The following is a 16,643-nucleotide window of genomic DNA, read 5'->3' on the forward strand; positions in this document are numbered from 1 at the left end:
ACTCATTTGAAAGTTTGACAACATAGACAGCAGAAAGAAACAAATACAGAAAATACAAGCAAAGGAAATACTGCAATTTGCACACAATAGCAAGATTACGTTTACATTTAAGTAAGTCTGTGACGACTGATGATTATGAACACGCTCGTAAATAGTCGTAAAATCTTAAATAAAATGTGTTTTCTTGTTGCATTGATTGCTCTCTTGGCCACCATACCTTTCTCATACTGACCATTTAAAAAGAAGAAAACACATCTCTTACATCATTGTTTACAGTAGAGTGTCATATGTTGTTTCAACTCTAATCCTGAAAACTAATAGTTGTATAACTATCAGAGGAAGAAGCTACTGCTACCATTATTCAGCAAGTTTCATTCATCTTGCATTACATCTTTTTTTTCTTCTTCAGATGAAGCAGCCTGTTCTTTCCATTTCGGCACAATCACTTTTGCAAGAGTTATTAACAATAGTGCTGCTGGGTTTATTTGCTCTACACTGTTTTATGACTACAACTGGTAAATCAAGGAAGACCCATTTATTTTTTTCGAAAAGATCATTTAAATGACCAAAAACATTGTGGCACACTATATTTATAGACTGTGACCAAGTTGAGAGGCACGTCAAAACAAAAGAAAAATTATTCAGTAGGTAATTCTCCTGCAGCAGCCCTTTATGTTATATTTAGCTGAGGGAAAATCACAAGCAGCCATAATGTGCTTTTCATTTTGTGCCGGAGGCGTTGGCCTCACCCATTAAAATGAGTGTTTGAATGCAAAATGCACTCTTACAGACCCGGTGCAAGTGGGAAAAAAACAAGCAAGCAAGCCTGCCAGCCAGCCATCAGGCCCTCTAGGTGTTTTTCTGACCGTTGGAGGAATTGCACTTATAGCCAATCAAATCATGCCTTAATTTGATGATATTTACACACTGTCGTTACGGAGACCTGAAACCAGATTACGTGTCAGGGGTTATCCAATCAGACATGCCATTGTTCTTGCTTCAAGCTTGGCCAGCAGAGAGCCGGCGGCAGAAGCTAAAGATGTGACTTTGTGTAAGAGTGTTAGTCGGGTGTGGCGATGAAAAGCTCAGATCTCGACAGGCTTTGCACATCTGTAGCCCGATTTGTTTCGCATATGAAGTATAATTAAACCGAAATCGACTCATTGATTATGTGATACCCTTTAAATCTATTGCGGTGCTCTTTACTTTAAGGGCATCTCCTTGTTTTAAAGAGGAGTTTCCTCTTGATTCGGCACTGCCAAACCACTGCAACTGTGCAAACCATCAAAGCGTAATGAGGGCAACACACACCGTGGTGTGATGTCATCAAGGTTGCGTGCGACTTGGGCGCCCTTCGATGTGCAAAGCGAGCTGTTACCTTACTTGACCCCTCCACAGCTGCTGCTGCTGCCGCTGCTGAGGTGTAAAGAGAGCTGCAAGGTGGAGGGAGGCAAAGGGTGAAAATAGTGAGAGAAGGATTTTGCAAAGTGTAGAGAGATAGAGGACAGTGAAACAGATACAGTGAGGGAGGGGGGGAGGAAGGACAAAGAAAAAGTCAGACGCAGACAGAGAGATAAAGGGAGGAGGAGCCGGGAGAGGGAGTAAGACACAGGGAGAGGGATGGAAAACAATGTGTCAGCAGTAAGCGCCGGAGAGGTGTAAGTTAGGACGTGAGAAGACGTTTTACTCCTCCCCTCTCCCAGTACTTCCTCCTCCTTCTCCTCCTCTTTTCTCTCAAAGTTAAAAACTTTGGCATGTGAGATGTAAAAGACGACTGCAGAGAGCGGGCATCTGTAGAAGGGGAATAATCCAGCCCATGCTTAATTTCCTTTGGCACCGCCTGCCTAGGGGGACAAAACTTTTCAGTCGGCTGTAGCTCATTAGACGACTAACTGGCTCAAAGTCTTTTACTACAGAGCTAGTTAGCATTGCAGAGTCATCAACAAATTAGATGAAATCCTACCGACTGGAGGGTCTGGTTTCCCCCTCATCCAAGTCATTGTTAGGTTTTTACGTCATCAGAAGTTGGCACAGTTATTCTTTGACGGCTGTATTTTAGGTTTACATTTCGACCATCTGTTTGGAATATCTATCGGCCACATGTGCCTCGCACTGTCCTCCTCAAGAGAACAAAAATATTCATTCCACTTGTCATATCTACCAGAAGACAAAGCCGACTGTGCACTATGAAGTTCATATGGTGCGGGGAAATATGTAGAAATGCTCAATTATGTGCAGAGTTCTGACTGCGAGCTTTTCAAAAAGCCCTCAATTCATTCTTTAAGCTTTCACATCCACATCCACTTATTTCATAAAAATAAAAAACATTCATCCACCTGCTCGACTATTCACTGCAAGTCTTTCAACTTATCTGATACAGCATGGCAGCTACTACACTCACACACTTAGTAAACAAACAAACAAAGAAGAAGTAGCATAACTTTTATGAAGCTTACAAGTAGTGCAGTTGCATTGCTACTGTTGAATCAACTGTAAACACGCAGCCAATTTATAGGCTCCATTGAAATGAATGGACTCTTCACTACAAACATGAATCCTGCGCCTCGGGGTAATGCTTACTGACATTAAACAACGGTTTGTAAATATGTGTTATTTTCGCTAATGAAATGTGGAAATAGCTGAATGCATTCATATGTGCTTCTCTCCTGCACCCACTCCACTAAAGACTAGTTTGTTGATAGAAGACAGCTGCACTCAATAAATGGCTCCATGTGGAGCGCATTTGAAGAGTTGAACGCTCGCTTATTATTCACATGTCATCAGTGGCTTGGCATGTCTGCTCTGTGCAATAATACCAGGCCCTGCTTTTAGCTCACTAGCTGCTTTTCTTGTTGTTCACTTATTGAACTGAGAGCTTTACAAAGACGATAGTCAACCTTGTTGCGGCCTCAGTGTCTTCTGCAGTGTGACTGGGTCGCGGTTTCCAAGGCGCTGGTGTCAATCTAAAAACGTATTCCTCGGCACCGCCTCTGTGGGAGAGGTCATCTGAGGACACGTCTCGCACTGTTTCTGCTCTGACTGGCAGCTCTGCCGTCCAATCCCATCTTTTCCAGTTCAAGCCGGGGGAATAAAAGGCCTCCCCTCCATCCCCCCGTGCCGGAGTGAATGCTCCAGGTTGTGTGTGAGAGGCTTGTGAAACAACGGCTGGAGTGAAGCCATTTAGCAGCCCCGATTCCAGCTCCACAACACGTCTCACACCAAAGCTTCTTTGTTGAAACTGCATTCAACATGCAAACACGGTCGCAGGCGCAAACTAACCTTGCACACATACATGCACATGCATGTCTTCATTAAGTAGTATAGGATGCAGCATTAGGCAGAAATTAAATCTTCAAAGCTTACTGTAAATATGTGTGTGACCCACATTGCTAATAGGCATTTAGGTTGGAGAATGCAGCCTAGGGTCTCTCTAACCCAACCCAGATAGATTTACTGTCCCAGTGTGCATGTGTATTTGTTTTCACATCCTTTCTGCTTTAAAAATGTGCTTACAATATACTCCGGCTGCAATCATTATTTTTTATAACAACAAATGTGCCAGTTGGTTTTTAAAATTTTTTAAAAATTGGCAACTCCAAATTGCTTGTTTTGTCTGACAAAGAGTCCAAAACAATATAAAGCAGAGAAATGCAGAAAATTAATTAATTAATTATTTTTGCTGTTTTTTTATTGATAAATTACTTAATTATTTAACTTGCTGTCATTCTTTTTTTTCTTCTTCAAATGAATGATCAATTAATTGACACATTATTTCTGCTCTACAATATACAGCATTCACAGCATTTTGCCTAAATATAATAAACACTCAGTAACAGGTATGCTGGAGGTTTATTACATGCATGATGATATAACTTGCTTATATATGCACACACACTACTTCCTATATGCCCTGACCTTCAGTGGATATAATCTGACCTTCATCTCTTCCTACTCCCCAGTGATACCTTTGTTCTTTGACATCAATGCAAAAACAATGCAGTCAGTCGGTTACATCATATGTGTTCAACCAAATGAGCAGTGGAAATCTGATGGGTTTTATCAGGTTTCTTCACTGATGATTGGTGAGCTAAAGATTACTAGATTACTGCAGTACTACACGTGTTAGTCTCGTGTACCAAATATTATGCTGTAAATGCACGTCAAATGAACAAAGAAAGGAGGTACAGAGGGAAGGGAATGTTTCGGTTGTGACCCCATAGTCTGAAAACACTTTGTACATAAGATGCAGCCAAATGTGTTTTAAACCTGTAGGGGGATAGACATGTTTCTAATTTGTACATATTAATATCAGAGTGTCTTGACAAACAGTTGAAAAAACTCTCTCTGTGGGTGAGAGAGGTGCCAAATTGATTTGGGATAAACTGCTTTTATCATAAACACTGCAATACCTTGCTGTTCTTATACACTAGAAACCTCCAAATACCATAGTGAGGCCTAAATAAGGACTCATTATATAAAAAGGCAGCAGATGGTGAAAATCTTTGTGAAATTGAAATGCACAGGACAACGCTCACGAGATATATTGCAGATACTTATGGAAGTAAAGAGATTAGTAAACAAAATAACAGCTTCTATTGCATTCTGTTTTAACTTCTGCACCCTCTTTTTTATAACGCTCCAGACAAGGACATTTAATTGTGTAGTTCCACATCCAACACAGCTGTTTGTGTGTCGTCCAAAGAACTGCAGTAGCCGTGCTATTGCTGGGCAGTGATTCACTTGCTTTTGCCCAGTGGTAACAACAATTACATCTCTGAGAACCAGTTGTTGTTGTTGTTTGTTTGTTGTGTGGTCATTTTGTCAGCTACGTAATTTAGGTTGCAATAATAACCGATGAATGACGATCACCGAATTGACCAAATGCTTTGGTGAATGGATGGTAAATGGCAATAGTATAATTTGACATTTTGAGCATATGCTTTAGTTATATGCTATCTGGTGACTGCAGGACCGGCTTGCAACTAAGAAATCTGCAGCCACTATAAATACAAAATATTAATGTGGATCAGCTACTGTATCTGAGAGGCTATTTACACAACCGGGGGCCTGACCACTCGTGTCTAGTGGCTATTCAGAAATGTCAGGTTAAAGGCTATACTTTAGCAAAGCTCTAAGTCTGTCTGACTTCTGTTTGTACAGCAGATGCACTGCAGCTGTGCCGTGGGCAGGAGGACCTTTTTTTTTTTTTTTAGGATTACACTTGTTAAAGTGGGGTCCCCATAGGAAAGAGTATTTCCTTTCAGAAGGATGTCCTCATAATTGAGGATGCTGTAGCTGACAGACAACAGAGTCTACTCAGCGGGTTGTTGCCAGACTGTGAGATCATTAGCTAAAAGTAGACGTGAGTGGACTCCATTAAAAAACTCTTAGGGTTGCCATGTAATGGAGAATGCTGACAGAGTGTGCATTGTACCAGCAGACAGGAGTTTTGAAAAGGATGTCAAGTTTATGACAGTATCTGACTAAACTCATCTATTTCATGTATTATGTGAAAATGTCTTTTTACTGTAAAAAACTGAATTTTGGGCTATGCATGTTAAAATATGAGTCGAAAAGACTTCATAAATGAACCGTTCTTATAGGAGATGAAATGATTATATCTTCTTTTTTTTTCATAAAACGATTTCCAGGTAAGACTAAAAAAGTAGCATTCATTAGTAGCCCGCCGCATGCCAGGTTGATAAGCAAATGCACATATTCAGAGGTAAACACGCTGTGCGGGGGCATGCGAGTGCATGCACACACAGTGCATAAATAAACAACTTCGCTCTCTTTTCAGATACACACACAGTGGCGCGCACACACACCATTGGACTACGACTTTGCCTGTCTCATAAAGTGTATTTCACTCTAACAATTATTAACAAGATTCACGGGAATGAGCAAAACAGTTGACAGGAAAGCTCCAGAGTTTTTCAGAATTGCCAATTGGTCCGGCCCATCCAAGCGAGTGTGTGTGTATGAATGTGCATGTGTGCGCGCGTGCACCAGGGGGGTGGGGAAGGGGATGGCTGCGTTGTGTTTCCTGTGTCGCAGTTTACTGTTTTTTAGAGCAAGAAAAATGGGCTTATGTAACGGTCATGTGATTTAGCCAGAAATAGTGGTGGGGCTACAGCTGCTGCCTCTCCTCCTGCAGCTCGGTTCCTTGGCTTTTGGCAGCAGCCAGACAGACACACTGTGCACTACTCCTGCTAGTTCAGAAAACAACTTCTGCTCAGTCCTACACACAAATACAAATAATGTACTGTAGATGCAACAAACGCGATGCACAGGATGCACATGTTTGAACAAACTGCATGTAAACAACGCACAAGCTTTCATGCCAGAAATCTCGGGTACTTCTGAAGAAACCAAACGAACATGAAGACGAACATGCAAGGACACACAGATATACATTGACATGCCAGTATGTGCATGCACACAACCCTATACACCATCAGAGATTAACACACAATTTTAAAAATCAACACTTATAGAGATACGTAAGCCATGTACTGGGGTCATTGGGGGTCACTACACCACACTATACCACTCCATCTGGGTTGTGTTGTGAAGTCCATGTGTGTATTTGTTTGTGAAAGCAGCTACAACATTCACAGTTTTTTTTTTTTTCTAAATTGCCAAGTGGAGCAGCTTTGGCGGTGTGTGTGTATGGGCGTGCATGTGTGTGTGTGTGTGTGTATGGGAGTGAGCAAGTGAATGACTGTATGTGTGCACGAGCATGAGCCTGCCTGTGTGTGGGCGTATGGCGCTCTGAGGCTGGCGGACGTGTGGAAAAAGGGAGAAAAAAAAGTGGGATGGAGTCGCAGAGAAGGAGAAGAGTGGAGGAGGAGAGGAGCTGTACAGTGAAGAACTAGTGAAGCGGAAGGAAGCGCTCTGAAATGGGAGATCATTGGGTTTAGCTAAGGGCTAGGCAGGAGGCAGGAGGGATTCTCGCCATGTTAGCATCACTGTCAGGAATAGTCTAGCTGCAGCCAGTGTCCTGGGTCCGGTGAATATTAATACCCTCATGCCATATACTGTAAAATACACCATTAGTCATGCGTTCTAGAATGTGAGAGCGGAATAATCACAATTTTGATCATTTCCACAGTGAAATGTAGATCTCTGATATTGCCAGACATTTCACGGGTTTCTGTGTTGACCTACATTATAAAACAGCCTCTACAGTAGAATCAAACATTCACTTCTGTTCATTTGAATCACATTCATACAAATATGATTCCATATTACATAAGCTTGTTTCTTTAACTTCCTCTTCATTGCTCTATTTTGTATTCTTTTTTCCCATCGTTCTGATAATGTGTCCTGTCTTTCTGTAGGTCAGCACAACTACCTGTGTGCCGGGAGAAATGACTGTATCATTGACAAGATCCGAAGGAAAAACTGTCCGGCATGTCGCGTACGGAAGTGTCTCCAGGCCGGGATGAACCTCGGAGGTGAGGAGTCACACCCTGATTACAGATTTGCCCTGTCACGTGTCTCAGATGTGACATTTGAGTCATCCTTGCTCCGCCTATGAGAACTGATAGATGTGTAAAAGTAGGTCTGGCTGTCGTCACAGGAGGCCCAAGGAAGCTGAGTCATGCGATGTTTGTGTGTATGGGTGTGCATATAGTAGCCTATATCTGAGCACAATGTGCATCATGCATCTACAGAAGGTGTAGATCTACAGTACTCCATATGATGCCAGCTGACAAAGTTACAGTGTTTTATTATGAGGTAAGATGACACTGTAGTTGAGAGAAATTCGGAATTTAATTCATTCATTTACTGCCACTGGCTTATTCCAATTCAGGGTCGGAGTGGCATATACAAGGCTAAAAGCATACTTGATAGGTGTTCAGTCTATTAGAGTAATTTCAATTACAAATGTTATGCTCCCCAAGGATACAAAATTCAAATGAGAATGTAAATGTATAGAAATATGTGGTAGGGCTGTCACATTACTAACTAAAATAAAGGTGGCCAAAGGGGGAACATGCACACTACAGCTGCTGCTGCTGTTATAGAGAGTAGCTGGAGTTGACTGCTTCATGCTTGTTAGTGAATTATTTGTCTTCCAAATTAATCCAAAGAGAAATATTTGCAAATTGGAATGACGTGGAGCCATAGCAATGGGAAGAGGATTTAATATATGCCTATGGAAAGGTCCTCAGACTTTAGACTCAGACTAGCTGTGCTGCTGTGCACTGTAATCATTATACAAGATTCCTTGATTTACTGTCAAAACCATTTCTAGAAATTACTGTGAAGTATTTTTTTTCATAATGATCATCACCTATCCTCATCCTCCCCGCTAACTATCATCTTACCGAGGAATGTGATACAACAAATTGCACCATTTTTGTGTCACTAAATGTTGAGGGATTGTATCTATTCGGATATGCAATGAGATGAAAGTGTGAAAGCAGTGAATATTGAATATCTTTATCCTAAATATTTCAGCACTTTTGAGAGATTCTGTGAATGATCTAAAGTACTGTCCACTAATAGGCTACTGGCTTATGAAAAGTCTGTTGTGTGCAAATGCACTAGAAATGTCCGCTGTCATGTCAAATTAAGTTTAATTATCCCAATATCACATAAAAGATATGAAGGGCTTTTACAGGCCCACAACAGCAACGGCTCCAAGCCCATCTCAGGCTCACTGCGGCTCGAGTCCTTCATGAACTTAGCAATGATTTAGTAAATGGGGACAGGAATACGGATCTCATTTCTTATTTTCCATAATAGGAGTTATTTTCTGATGAAGTGATGATGCTAATGAGCTTCATGTATAGGGTGATCATTTACACACTTGTTGTTGTGCAGGGTTAAATGCGGAAAACCCAGGTGTTCACAGAAAATAAACACATTCAATGAATGATGCAACGTAATAAACAAGAGAGAACTGCTATTGTTAGTGCAGTATGAAATGTGTTTCATCTGGGGCGGGATTTCTAAATCAGCAGTTAGATTGCTTGTTTTTTGCTTGGTTAAAGTGTTCATCATGAGGTTAAAAAGTGCTCATAATGAGAGCAAAAATGGCAAAAAAAATGTCAGCAATGAGGTTACTCTTGTTTCCTGTGCCTTTGAATGTTACACATTAATCCTCCAGACTATCCGAATCTCTAATAGTACATCATAAAATAAAGCAATGAGCACTGATTGGGAAAATAAATTCCAGAAAAGCTCTTTATGATCCATTTCAATGCACTGTGAAGGTGCGAACATTTTTTTGTTATGCCGAATTGGACTTTCTTGTTTAATTTCCAGTCAACAAAACTACTGGGGAATGGATGTATTATAGATTGAATAATCCAGAGTTTCAACAGAGTCCATTATTCTTTGCATTGACATCGTCACTCTCCTGAAGCATGTCCAGTGTTCATGCAGAAAGCAGAGTGACAGAAACAGACTCGTTCACAGGGGAATAGGAGCCTATGGTGGATGTCACCAGGAGGAGGGGTGGCCTTATAACATGCTATATGAGTAGCAGTGTTGAAGTGCTGTTTGGAGCAGTATACATGCAGTGACAGCAGAGCAGAACAGAGCAAAAGAGTAGCCGCTACAAAATACATCTTCAAAAGACTGACGCTGTCAATCAATCAGGCATGTATAACTCATGCAATATATAATATCACTCCTCTAAAATATACACCAAGAAGAGCACAGAGGCAACAAGGGAGTGACGGCAAACTGAAACCCACATTAGATACTGAGTCTGGCATTAGCTTTACAGCTGTAATAGCCTGGAAGGTTAGCCTCTGACCATGAACCTCCAACAACTTGGTTGAAAGGGATTCATTCAAACCCACCAATCCACCATGTGTCAATCAGATACAGACACGTTAACTTAGCAGCAAGTAATTATTAACTTAAGCATATTACAAGCACAAAATCATGACCTGGAGTAAACACATCTTTTTTCGTGAAATGTTATAGAGTGTTGAAAAGCAGCAGATGACCATGAGTCATGAATAAAAGCTTAAGGTTGCCAATGAGTGCTTGAGTAGCAGCGGAGTCACCTATTAAATGTGAGCTCGGCTGGATCGGATTTTGATATTAAGACAAGTAAAGAAAGCTGCCAGATTCCCAAATGGTAAAGCATATAAATACTTCTATGAATTAATTTCTTGTATAAAGTCATGTTTATGTTACTGCCAATGTAGACTAGTATCATCGAACATGATTTCAAATATCGAGATTTTCTCAAGGTCTTTTATCATAGAAAGAAATTCCAGTATTGTGACAACGATATTGGTGGAAAGTTACTGAGCACATTTACTGGAGTACACTTTTTAGGTACTTGTGTTTTACTTGAGTAAAATTCAATTCTATGCTTTATTTTAGGTTAAATATACATTACAACTACCTTGTTTGTGTGTGTGTTTAATTAATTGTCTTTAATTGTCTTTATGTTTTTTTTATGTGTTCTTTGCTTGTTCACCATCCTAACAGATCCCCGTCTACCTGTGTATGAATAATCAATACACAGGAAATGAAGCATGGTTATTGTGCTACAGTATAATGTGCCTTTGGTTTTACTGGACTTTATTACATCACACCATTTAGAACCCATTTCAGCAGACCTTTAACATTGACATGAGAAGAACAAAAATCCCATTGATTTAAAATGAAACACATATATTGTTAACGACGCACACAGCAGACACATATACCGCATATTATACCTATATTTGTTCTTTTAATTATACCTACACAGCGTATGTCACATGGTAATTATAACTTCAGATTGTGAATGTAAGAAATGCCACCAACGTGTTAATGAGGGCTGTTGTGTTCCCCACAGCACGGAAGTCCAAGAAGTTAGGGAAGCTGAAGGGTGTCAGCGAGGACCTGCAGAGCTCTAAGGACGGCCAGACGGCCACAGGTGGCGCTGGAGGCGGTTACCTGTCGTCAGAGAAGGAGCTCACCGCCAGCGCCGCCAATGCCCTGGTGCCCCATGTCACACCTTTTCTGCCGCCCTCCATCTGTAGTGTGTTGGAGCTGATTGAGCCTGAAGAAGTGTACTCTGGCTATGACAACACGCAGCCCGACACCACCGACCACCTGCTGTCCAGTCTCAACCGTCTGGCCGGAAAGCAGATGGTACGCATGGTGAAGTGGGCCAAAGTACTTCCAGGTTAGTGACCAGCTGAGCGTTGGGCCCAAATGCAGTATGGGAGGTTTTTTTTACGCCATAATTAGACAGATATGTGTAAAGGAAATACGCTGTGTGAATTACATTATAAGAAAGTTATGTTTTGTTTACTAGATTTAAATTCATTAGATTATAATAGCTTGGAAATGCAATACATTTTATATGTTTAGCACAATACAATGTATTTTACCAGGTGCATTTCATACATTTTTACATTTTAAATATTAATTAATAATGGCTTTATTATTATCAAACAATTAAAATGTTGTCAGTTGTATTTATATCAAAGAAAATGGAAAGTGGTAAAAGCATCAGTGAGCCTATACTGTTATTGTGGACCAGGGTTTTATGAAGATAACATGTCCGTATCTTTTAAATCTCTACATTTTGAGAATGCAACATTCTTAGTTTTGTCATGGCACCGAATTTTCATTTTGAATATTAGGTCAGGAAATGATCCTGTAAAGCTTCAACAAGATTAGGAAGGGAATCCAATTTAACCATTAAAACAAATCAAGATTAAGATTTCCAAACAGAACTCATTTACATTATCGTTATCAGATGTTATGTTGAACAGAAGATCTGATGTCTCTCTCTCTCTCTCTCTGTCTCTCTCTCGCTCTCTCTCTCTCTCTCTCTCTCTCTCTCTCTCTCTCTCTCTCTCTCTCTCTCTCTCTCTCTCTCTTTCTCATACATTTTTTCCTATCAACTACAGCACTAGAATAAAAAAAAAAGCACAACAACTTCCCCCTAAAATGCCAGTCAGTGGGAGACATTGAAAGATGCCTCACAGGTAGCTCTTTGAGGCTTTTTAATTTGCTGTATTGCAAATATTTGATACCTCCACGGTGTCTGCTTGCCATATCCGGGCGTATAAATAGAAGGGGAGCCAGACACAAGGGTCAAAATGAGTACCTTCGACTTTCAGATATGCCACCTCCTGCATTCAGCGAACATTTGGATAAGGAGGTCCAACACACAGTGCAACATGGAACAATACTGTCAGTACGACCCGGATATTTGCAGGGAATTCAGACGTGTTTGTCAATGAGAGCAACATTGCTAGCACATCTTTTTCTGATAGGAACCTTTTCAAATTGCCTGGAAAATAAAAATAAAAGATTTTGATTCTCAACCAACCTTTAACGAATACACATTGTCAAGCCGGGCATTTAACATCCCTTTTCTAGAAATATATATATTTTTTAATCATTGTATGTTGCAGATTTACATGCATATTGACTAAAATAGTCCCTAAGCCTTGAAGTGACTTGTGTGTCCTCAGTTTGCCTACGTTTTGCATGAGGAGGAGTTTCTTGCCAGAGTTTGATTGAGAGTTTGGCAAGTTTTCTATCTGACTCTATTTTTGGATCTCCATAGACAGCACGCCAATAACTGCAGGCCTTGTGGGATTAGCATAAAACAAGAATGGGTGAATACTTCTCCGTGCTTATCGTGTCAAAACAAGTATTGCCACACAAAAAAAGCTCACCGTAGCAAAGATAACCTCTACGTAGTGCACGTGAGCAGACATGAAGGTACACACATGCAGCTTAATACGTGTATTTTAAGGCGGTGCTTAATTAAGTCCAAATGCTTTGAATCAACGCGTGAATATTGTCAGTTTGCTTTCTTTCTCACCAGCTTCGTCCATGTCTGCTTTTGTGTGTGTTAGGTTTCCGCGGCCTGCCCATTGAGGACCAAATCACCCTGATCCAGTACTCATGGATGTGTCTGTCCTCCTTTTGCCTCAGCTGGCGCTCCTACAAACACACCAATGGACAGATGCTCTACTTTGCCCCCGACCTCGTCTTTAACGAGTAGGTCCAAGCTTCCATATCTGCTGTGTCCCACACACATTGTGATGCTATTAAAGTGTACCAGTGCTGACATTTGGCAGTTGTCCAAATGTTAAATATTTTATGTCACACACATTTGATGTTATTTTCAGAATGTAACAAAGATAAGGGGGTACTAAGGGACACTATTTAGCATTTCTGTGAATAGAATATATTTTTATATATATATATATATATAATATAAAATACATTTGATGTTGTCTGATGTCCTGCGGGATCCCCAACACACAAACATACAGATGTGAGAAAGAATCATTTGTTTTTCAGGGTGGCTAATTAGCAGATACGGTAATTGGTTGAACAGTTGGGCTTTCTCTTAGTGTTTAGTAGTCTGCCTTTTTTTAGCTGCTCACCAGATGCAAATTTATGCATAAACAACAATTTTGCAAGTGGAATTTGGAGAGTAAGGAGTGTATTTTCCTTCCGTGTTATTTTGAGCTTACCATTTACATACCTGAAAACTATTCAAAGGGACAAAAGGAGTTTTGGTGGTAATGACGTTGTTGTTAGGAAGTCATGGTGTAATGAAAACAAGGTCCTATCTTGCACCTGATTTCTGGCACTTCCCAGGGAATTACTATATGTACATTTTGATAGTTCTTTGAATGCAGTATAGGCACGGGCGATCAAAGTGCAGTCAATGGCCCACTTGATCTGTGTTAATATGTCGGAACAGGAGAGCAAGTGGAAAAGAAGTGTGTGTGTGTGTGTGGGCCCCTTTCTCGTTGGAGCTGTGGCGCATGGCCGCTGATGAATTGAATGTTGTAGAATTAATCAAAAATGAGAATAGGCAGCCCGCTGTAGAGGAGCGGGTTCAGTCAGGGGCAGGTTTAAAAGCTCCAACTAATAGCTTGTGTAAGTCAATGTCAGTGGGTCAGTTTGTCCCAAATAAACAAATAAATAAACAGCAGCGCAAATGCCATTGTGCAACACGGCTTCAGACTGTGAGGCTGTGTTGTATCACTGTGAGCTTAGTACAGTTGGTAAAGCGTGAGAATGCCACACCAGAGATCATCTGATCCTCTAATCAATTTAGTGCCAACTGGATCACAGTTCTTTGAGAATGATGTGTTTGCTTCTGTGAGATGACAACAGCTTTTGGAGGAAATCCAATTTTCTGGCAGAGACTTTATAGTTTGTGTCATTTGGCAAGTTCAGTTTGGAATACGTTCTAACAGAGAAAAATATGTGAAATACACATGCATTTATCTGACAGAGTAATATGTATGCTTTGCAGAGAAGTTAAGATGTATTTTTACTCTGTATGCTGCCATTGCTGGATGTGATGCTTTTACAGCATGCCTGTCCTTTTCGACAGATGGGCCCGGTACTCAACCTGACAGAGTAGATGAGATGTAGAGTGGTCTGGATGTCACTGCTTTCTGCACTGTGTCTTTTCAGGCCGGTTATCAGGCTGAGATGTGTTGCTAGCATGTTGTCAACATAAAGAAGTCTATCCGTTGTTGATAATGCTGTCAAAAATGCACACAAAACCGAGTCCTGTGAGCCTTTAGAGGGTTGGAGAGCGTACACTTGTTTCCATAGCTACTTAGTGCTTATTGACCCAGGGCATGAAGGCATTTATTGAATAGACTGTCCGCTCACTCAGCTCTGAGAGTGGAATTTGTCACTGATTGAGCATAAATACTGCTAAGACAGATGTGCATTTTACACTCAAGACAAAGCAAGCCTTCGTTTGCTCTTTGATGTGCAAACCGATAAACAAAGCTATTTTCTTAAAACTTTTAGGCCCCCGCTCGTGATTGAATTAATGTGCCATTTGGGTAACGGCAGAAAGTAAATGCAATATATGGCAGTAAGTTCTACTGCACGCAGAGACAATACAGAAAAGATAAGAGACTGCATCCTTTGTTTGGGCCTTTTTTCTAGTCGGAACAATGTTGGTTTTATGTGTAGAGAACTGTGGCCAGTCAAATCCTTTCATTTTAATATATATATGTTGAACACTTACAATCACAGACATCAGTTTGCAACTTCTCTATCATTGGTAATACGCATCAACATCAGCATCCACCAGTAAAAAATACCCGTATGGCGTCTGTTTGCAGATAATTAGCACGTTGAACAGCTAACATTTCACCAGCAAGTGTAAATGTCAGTCAGCTCACATTCAGTCTCGTCCTCATTCGTCAATACCACTGCTAACAAAACACTGTCCTTGGCTTGAAAACTGCAGTCACCGGTGCAAGATTATTTATTTTGTGTCACTATTCCCCTACCAGCTCAGCTGTCAATCAAACACACTCACGGGCCCACCCATTCAGACAGCTGAAGGCTGAAGTATCATTTTTGATGTGCCTCACCTTTCTCTTTAGAAAATAAAAATGAACAATACAATTATGTTGCCACACTATTTGACTGTAAAGGTGTGGCGGGTATGAGTAATGGTGATCAGTTTCAGACTTTTAAGTGTTTGGTTTGTACATACTTTTCTGAACAAACTAAATGTTTCTGGCTTCTTCCAGCCAAAGCTGAAACTTTCCTTCCTCCTCGGTTCTCTGCTACTTTCTGAATCTTTTAGCATAGAAACAGAGAAAGAGAGTAAGTTTGAGAGAGAAAAACAGAGTGAGAGCCAGACAGAGAGATACAAAGAGAGGGAGAAGGTGGGAAGGGGAGATTTCTGCCAGTTTTTTTCTTTCCTCCCCAAAACCAGCAGCTCATTTTGGGCAGTGATTCAGCAAAATTGATTTCAGGAAGAGAATGCGAGAGAGAGAGAGAGAGAGAGAGAGAGAGAGAGAGAGAGAGAGAGAGAGAGAGAGACGTGTGTGGACTTTAGAAACTCCAGCCCAAAGTTGTATCAAATGATGTTATGCTGCACTTTGCAAAACTGCTCACATCCACAGTGCTGCTCAGCAGGGAAACGGCTCTGCTCCTCACCCAGACGTTGTCACAGTTTATCAGTTATTTAGTCGGGCCGACAGACGCAGCCATACAGTAAATACTGTAAAATCGGTCTTGTGCTTTACTTTGAATAATAAGCACACCTTTCCAATTGGCTGCTTCTGGTCCCCTCCAAAGAATGTTTAGTCTAGTTGTTATCAGAGCGAAGTCTCCACCCTCACTGCCTATGTAATGACGCGGTGATTTCGGTGTACTGTGGGAAAAATGTCAACCTCTTTCAAGTCGAGCCACGCCACTTGTGTTTAATTACTGCCGTCCCAATGCGATAGTGATTTATAGCGAAGAGAAGTGGCATCTAAAGTCAGAGATTCCCCCGAATCTGTGGCATCTGCAGAGCACATTTGTGATTGGCTCGTGCTTCATCCCCAATAATGTTTCTTTCCTGCTTTTGTGAAGTCGTGACGTAACCGAGGTTACTTTGCTGATAAAATGTGTGAGAGAGAGAGAGAGAGAGAGAGAGGGGCGTAGTGAGAACGTGTCATGCACGACAAGCATGCGCAATTGCAGAGCACATTTAATGATGTCTTTTCAACACATCAATGCACGTAAACTTGTTGAGTAATCATGTACATCTCTGTGTAGTTAACATATGTTCATGTGCGTGTCATTTCTTTCAACGTGAAGGTGCTGAATTATACACATCCTCTTGAAGTATGTTTCTTTGGTGGATGGGGTTAGATATGGGGTCTTTCGTA

At 40.9% G+C, this 16,643-nt stretch overlaps 1 protein-coding gene across 1 annotated transcript in view; it reads left to right on the forward strand.

The window, feature by feature from the left end:
• Positions 1 to 16,643, forward strand: part of nr3c2 (nuclear receptor subfamily 3, group C, member 2) — a gene marked incomplete at its 3' end in the record, with an annotated part of 60,970 nt that overhangs the window by 36,729 nt on the left and 7,598 nt on the right. Inside the window, exons 3-5 of the mRNA XM_079220293.1 lie at positions 7,344 to 7,460; positions 10,817 to 11,149; positions 12,843 to 12,987. Coding sequence (XP_079076419.1) covers positions 7,344 to 7,460; positions 10,817 to 11,149; positions 12,843 to 12,987 — 595 coding nt within the window. The remainder of the gene's footprint in view (positions 1 to 7,343; positions 7,461 to 10,816; positions 11,150 to 12,842; positions 12,988 to 16,643) is intronic.

Source organism: Taurulus bubalis (assembly GCF_910589615.1).
Source record: "Taurulus bubalis genome assembly, chromosome: 6".
Lineage (NCBI taxonomy): Eukaryota > Metazoa > Chordata > Actinopteri > Perciformes > Cottidae > Taurulus > Taurulus bubalis.